General features: G+C 61.3%; 2 protein-coding genes across 2 annotated transcripts; both read right to left on the reverse strand.

Moving 5' to 3' along the window:
- Positions 1–622: 622 nt before the first annotated feature.
- Positions 623–4,927, reverse strand: DQ04_08681000 (hypothetical protein; the record flags this gene model as incomplete). The annotated part of the gene is made up of 1 exon (XM_009315654.1): positions 623–4,927. One exon carries the CDS (start codon positions 4,925–4,927, stop codon positions 623–625), a length of 4,305 nt encoding a protein of 1,434 aa, XP_009313929.1.
- A 362-nt stretch (positions 4,928–5,289) lies between these two features.
- DQ04_08681010 (hypothetical protein) lies at positions 5,290–6,198 on the reverse strand (the record flags this gene model as incomplete). The annotated part of the gene is made up of 1 exon (XM_009315655.1): positions 5,290–6,198. The coding sequence occupies one exon, from the start codon at positions 6,196–6,198 to the stop codon at positions 5,290–5,292; it is 909 nt and encodes a 302-aa protein (XP_009313930.1).
- Positions 6,199–6,555: the final 357 nt, after the last annotated feature.

The raw sequence follows: 6,555 nt of genomic DNA on the forward strand, positions 1-6,555 counted from the left end.
GTCTCCGCGCGCATGAGGTGCATTGGGCAGCCCTCGACGGGGCGGCTGTAGAGCGACACCCCGCCGGTGGCGTCCTCCGCGATGCGGGCGAAGCCGGTGCTGCGTGGGTCGGCGAGCAGCAGCTGCTCCACGTCGGCGAAGTCGACGGCCTCACGGTAGAGCTCGTCATCGTTGTCCGGGACTTTTTTCGCCCGCGACGACGCGGTGTCGGCATCGGTGTGCCGCTGCACGAGGTACGCCATCGCACACCACTAACGTGCGCACTGAGCACAGGGGAACGCAGAAGCAACAAGAACAGCAGCAAGAGACGAAGACGGGTGCCGTGCCGCCCCTCACCGTCCACACAGAGAGAAAAAAAAAAACGAGGGGAAAATAAGAAGAAAAATGTGTACGGTGTGCACAAAGTAATGCGAAGAGACGTACGGGTAGTTGCAAAAGGCATCAGCAAAATTGCTTGACGTTCTGTCATACCACGCGCGCCAAGAGAAATAGCACAAGTTCCAGTAGTGATAGCAGTAGCTTTTGCTGCCGCCATAGCACCAGGTAATAAGTTTACATCTTCGGTTTCAGTAGAAAGCTGAATCGCTTCTTCATTTTATGACATGACGTTCATTGAGCCACTTCAGATGGGATTCCCCGCATATGCAGACACCGCTGACGGCTTCCGCGCCACCCCGTTTGTTGGAGTAGCATGCATCCAGTTGTAACCCGCCCTCGCATCGGAAGGGATGATGCTTGGCTGCGGTATAACGACTGGCGTTAGGTGCTGTCGCGCCGAGACAAGCGGCAGTGAGTTTCTCTTTTCTATCCGCCGTGCCGCCTGTTGCTTCTTGTACTCCTCCATGCGCTCCGCCAGCTTGCGACGCGTTTCAAGGGCCAACCGAAGCTCCTCACTCCCTGGCCGTCTGTGCGGCGACTTGTTGCGCCGCCACAACGTATCCGTGTCATTCAACAACACCTCAATAGCCTTCTTGGTAAACTCACCCTTGGCGTGTCCCTTCGGCTGCACTGCCTCTAGGCGTCGTGTCATGGCCGCCAGCATTGCTTTTGTCCGTTGTGTTCCAATGGATTCTGTCAGCGAGGTTTGCAAAGGGCTGGAGCGCTCCAGTGGGCTGTTACTGCGACGATCGGACCGCGTAAGTCCCGCTACCATCTCCAGGGTGTGCGACAGCGGCGATGTGTCGTGGGGCAGTGTGCATACCTTTGTCCGGCCCTGCGCACGCCGCCCCATCGCGCCTGACGGCGACGAATGCCCGCTGGGAAGTGACACGTGCTGAAGGCCGCCACTACCGTTGCCTGTATCAATCGGGGACGAAGGAAGCGGCGAGGCCTGAAGCATCTGCTGCTGTTGTTGCTGTTGCGGTTTGACGCTTTCGGTGGACGAGACACAAGAGAGCGAGTAGCACGGCCCCACTTCATCCTGCACGTGGTGTATGTCTGTCAGGAAGAACGGACGCTGCACCGGTGGCTGCGGCGTTGTGGGGTTGGAGCTCGGCGTCACCGCCTTTGTGTTCTTCCGCGCCCGCACCCGTCCAGCGGCGACATCCTCATCCGTCAGCGATTCGAGGGCGCTCTTAACGCTCTCCACCCTCGTGTCGGTGTTGACGATGCTTTCCAGCAGCGCCTCCTCCTCGGCGGTGGCGGCGGCCAACACACGCGGCGCAACCGGGGGGTTGCGGCTGTACGTCGCGACGTCGCGGAGGTCCCAGACGTCTTGGCCAAACACCCCAACGAACACCACACCAACCGGTGCACCGCGTTGCGGGCTCGTCAAAGAGAGCGCCGACTGCGCCCCGATGCTCTCGTCGATCCGGAAGAGGCGCACGCTGGTGTCTAGGGAGCCGACAATGAGGTAGCGCCGTCCTTCGGCGGTGAAGAAGTCGAGTGCTGTGATCTCATCCGTGGCGCCCTGGAACACGAGGCGTGTGATAAGTGTCTGACGGAAGTCCGCAGAGGCGGACGTACAGCCGCACACGTCGAGGGCACGGACGCGGCCAACGGAGTCGCCGTACACAACTACGCCATCCTCGGGGACGTACAGCACTCTGCGAATGCGGCACTCGAAGCGCCGCACCAACCGAACGCGGTGCAGCACGGTTTGAGTAACGTAGGAGTACACGAAGAGGATGCCCGTGTCGAGTATAATGAGGAGGATGTTCTGGTTCTGCTCATTAAGGAAGATGAGGTGCACAACGGCACCCCGTTCCTCTTCGTTTTTATCCCGCAGCACACACTCATGCGTGGGGGCACCACCCTGAATGCTGTAGAAATATATTCGTGCGTCACCGGTGCCCACACACAGGTACGCATCCCGCACGACGCAACAGGCGGTCACAGAGGCAAGCGACGGCACACGCAGCACCACAGACTTGCTCTCCTCGATGCCGTTGGGGAGAATGCAGCCGCTATTAACGAACATGATGCGACACATGCGCGCGCTCCAGGCGATGACCACATTGCGGTGCGACATGACCGTCACGTCGGAGTCTAACTGTTCTGGAGTGTCATGCGCAAGCGCCTCCGCGCCGAGTGGGGCGCCGGTTGCCGGGTCCCATATCACCAGCGAACCATCCTGGCCACCCGTTATCAGCCGTGTCTGTGCACACGTCGTCCACGAGCACGAGGCAACCGTGGCGCGCTTCAGCGGCAGGTGCTCCATGCGGGCGGCACGAGGGACTTCGACGCAGAGCTTCAGTGTACCGGTCTCCAGGCTCCATGCGCACCAGCTCTCCTCATCGAAGGTGTGCAGGTCCCAGGCATGCTTCTGCACCGCCACTGCCACGATGCCGCTGCGGTGAGAGTGGAGGCGACGCAACGCTGCGTGTCCCGCTGACGACACCAGGCTTTGCGTCTGTTTATCTTCGAGTGTGTCAAAGGAATCGGAAGCCGTGCGCTGCCTCTCAGGTGCTGGGAGGGGCAACTCGACATCACCCTCACCGGCGAGGTGGCTGCGTGCTGGCTCATAGATAACAGCTGCCCGCAGGCAGCAGATGAGATTGGAGTTGTACGGGTGCCACGCCACAACGCCGTCCTCGTCGTGAGCGGAGCGCTCCATCATCTGCCGAGAAACGTCCGTCGCGGTGAAGTTCGGCTCCGGCGCCGGCTGCGGAATTGTTGTGAGAGATTTGTTTCCGTGCGTCTCATATACCTTGAGAGTCTTGTCCGACAGCAGAAGCACGAGTCGCTGCCGCCGCGGGTGCAGTGCGGCACTCACCACTTCTTGTGTCTCCGGGGGGAAGTAGTGCAGCGGGTCGGTGTAGCGGCCGATCACCCATAGCACGACGCGGCGGTCAACGTGGATGGTAATGAAGTACTTCGACGGCGGCGCCCACTGCATCATGCGGATCGGCTTCGACGGGTGCCCAACAAGTCGCGGTTCGCTGACCGGCTCCGATGCAGGGCCAAGGGCGGTACGGTAGATGGAACCGTCCGTGCCAGCGCTGAAGACGGAGGTGGCGTACGACGTGTAGAATATGCCCACTACCGCCCCAACGTGCACCTGCAGCAGAAACAGCAGCCGCACAGGCTTGGTGTTTGCCCCCGCCAGCAGCGCGTTCGGCCGAACGTCGGCAGCGATGTCGAATGCGCCAATCTGGCCGTCGGCTGTGCCGAAAAAGAAGATACCAGAAAAGGACTCAAACCAGCATGTTGTGGGGGACAGGAATCCCACCACCGGTTTGGCGGGAACATTCTTTGACGACACGTCATTCTGTGCCTCGCGGCGGCGGTGGTGGTACTGCTCCGGCTGCTCGCCCTCGTGTAGGGCAACGCGGTAGGTGCCGCACTCGCCCGGCCTCATGCCGTAACGCTGCACGTTGAGCGCTGACAACTGTGACACCCCTAGCAGTGCCGTTACCGTGGAGTTGCAGCCAAGATACTTCTGCATCACGTTTCCCTCCGGGAAGTTCAGAACGGTCAGTTGGTTATTTGTCGTGGCAATGAGGATGTAGTCATCGTCGGGTAGTAGGAACATCCCAATCACCCACGCCGAGCCGGCGTTGTAGAGATTATGCCTAAACGCACCGGTTGTGCTGTCCCACAACTTTACAATGCCGTCCTTGGAGCTGGTGATGATGAGGCCGGTGGCAGGCGAGACGACAATGCTGTCCGCTGAGTGCACATGCATCTCGTTCCCCATCAGTGCGTCCAACTCGGCGTCCCGCGTATGCTGCGCCACCTTTGCCCAGGCGCCCTCCGCCCCGTCCTTGCCACGCGACGAGCGCGTTGGTGATGACCGCCCTGAGGTCAGTGCCGTGCGCACTTGCGTGAAGGTCAGCTCTTTCTCATCGAATCGGTGGAAGTGCTCGTAGTCCCGCACCAAGTTTGTCGTCAGATCGCTCCAGCGCACCATCTCGTGCTGCACCGGCTCCTTGCGGTGTGAGCCGAGCGAGGACGACGACGCGGTGATGTCCAGCCCGCGCTTCAGTGAGCGGCTTCTGCCACCACGCACCTTCCGCACCTTTGCACCGAAGTAGAGGGCGCTGCAGCAACTGTTGCTCGCCACGCACTCGCCACGCACGAGCTCATCGTTACTCGCCTCGCACACGTCCCAGAGCGGGTCGTGCAGTGAGAGCTGCACGGCAAAGGAGCTGAGCCACTGCGCCACTTCCGTCCGGTACACGTGCAGCTGCTCCTCGCCCACCAGCGGCGTGTCGAAGTTCATCACATCTTCGAGATCGATATCGGAGGGAGGGACGCTCGCCTTCTCGGCGATGATCTCCATTATGAAGTGCACGAGCCACTCCTTCGTCAGCGCGGGGTCGCCGTCGTGCGTGATGCTGCGCTCTGCGAAGCGGTAGGAGAGGCGCCGCACCTCGTCGACACCTATGAGCGGGCCCCAGGAGAGGCCAGAGGAAAGAATTTGCTTCGGCGCGTAGCGCGTCGCCAGCCGTGCCCCCAGTGTCACCTCGTTCTTCGCCTTTTCCATTCTCTGCCTTCGTCCTCCTGTTGCTGTTGCTGAACCCTTCCTTCTTGTCTTTCAGTTGTTGCACTCGCTCGGCGGGTGACTAGTTCGCCGCGCACAACCAGCCCTTCTCCGCCTTGTCCGCCTCCAGTGCACACCAGGCTGGGTGGGATGCAATGCGTACGCGATTACAGTAGGAGGAGCAGGAGTGGAAAGAGAACACATGACCGGAAGCCGTCGCTCCCACCAAGGATTAGAAGCATCATCATTGTACACAGGTATTCGAGTTCGCCATTCCAAAAACAAAACAAAAACAAAAACGAAACCACACACACACAGAGACAGACACCCACGCAGTGAGACATCCATAAACAGATACGTATACTTCACGCGGACATCTCCTCCGCCATGCGCAATCGCGAGTGGGAGGCGCGGAAGCGACTCATGAACTTCTTCTTGAACGCCACGTCGTTGGGGTGCAGCAGTAGCGCGTCGAGGGCCTCTCTGTTGTGCAGCAAGTACCGCATTTCCCCCACACCACCCGCGCACTCGCCGTGCACGAACAGCAACGGAAGGGTCGCACCGTCAGCGTGTCTGCGGAGCACCGCCTTGCGCAGCAGCGCGTGCCATGCCGCCTCATCGTCCAGGGGCATAAACTTAATGGGCCCCGCCTTATCGTCTTGCGGCGGCGGTGTGCTAGAAGCAGCGGCAGCAGTTGAATCTGCTTCCTTTGTCTTCTTCCCACCACTCGCAGTTGCCTCTCTCCCCTCATCCCCCTCCTTTTCCCGCCTTATCGTCTCCGCCCCATCCGAGGGGCGCTGCAGCACACCAATGCCGTCCACCTCACCCCTCTGCACGGCCTCCTGCAGTAACTTGGTGAGGTCAACGAACGACAGCACACGCGGCACAACGCGACGGCGGTGCATTGCTTTCACCCACTTCTCTTCAATGAAGACTCGCTGCCGCTCAACCTCCCCACTTGAACCCGCCGCCGGAACACTCCCTCCGCTGTTTGCGCCGTAGAGCACCACAACGAGGTGCGGCTTTAGGATATGCGCACGCATCCACTGCAGCACCCGCTCCGCTGCTTTTGTGTCGCGCTCTGCCGCCGCAAACTCCACCTCGGGAATGGCCTCCGCTGCCTGCACGATGTGGAGGCCGAGCAGCGCCTCCGACTGCCGCGCGTTGATGGCGCGCANGGAGCCGCTGTATGCGTTGCTGCAGCTCCTCCCGCTCTTCCACTGCCGTGATGCACACACCGCAGACCTTCTGCACGTGGTTGAAACGCGCCACATCGAAGCGGCCGCTCCACGCGACGGAGAGCCGCAGCGCAGTGAGCGGCACACCGAGCGATCGCGCAAGCACCGCGCGGTACTGGTCGCGCAGCCGGTACTGGTAGTGCGCGAAGCCGACGAGAAAGTCTGGGTGGACGTTGCCGTCGCGCGGCAGCGGCGGCAGTGGGGCGTCGAAGACGGCGCGAATGCGCTGCAGACGCTGCTCGTACAGTTCCTCCAGCGGGGTGCGGCCCGTCGCGGCGTCCACCTGCTCGTAACTCCACGCAGCGGAAGCCGCAGCTGCGTCGTCGTTGGCAGTGGCAGCGCACCGCATGACGCAGAGGAGCGCGTCGTGGTGGCGCCACCCCGACGATGCCC

The sequence above is a fragment of the Trypanosoma grayi genome, assembly GCF_000691245.1.
Source record: "Trypanosoma grayi strain ANR4 Tgr_868_V1, whole genome shotgun sequence".
Lineage (NCBI taxonomy): Eukaryota > Euglenozoa > Kinetoplastea > Trypanosomatida > Trypanosomatidae > Trypanosoma > Trypanosoma grayi.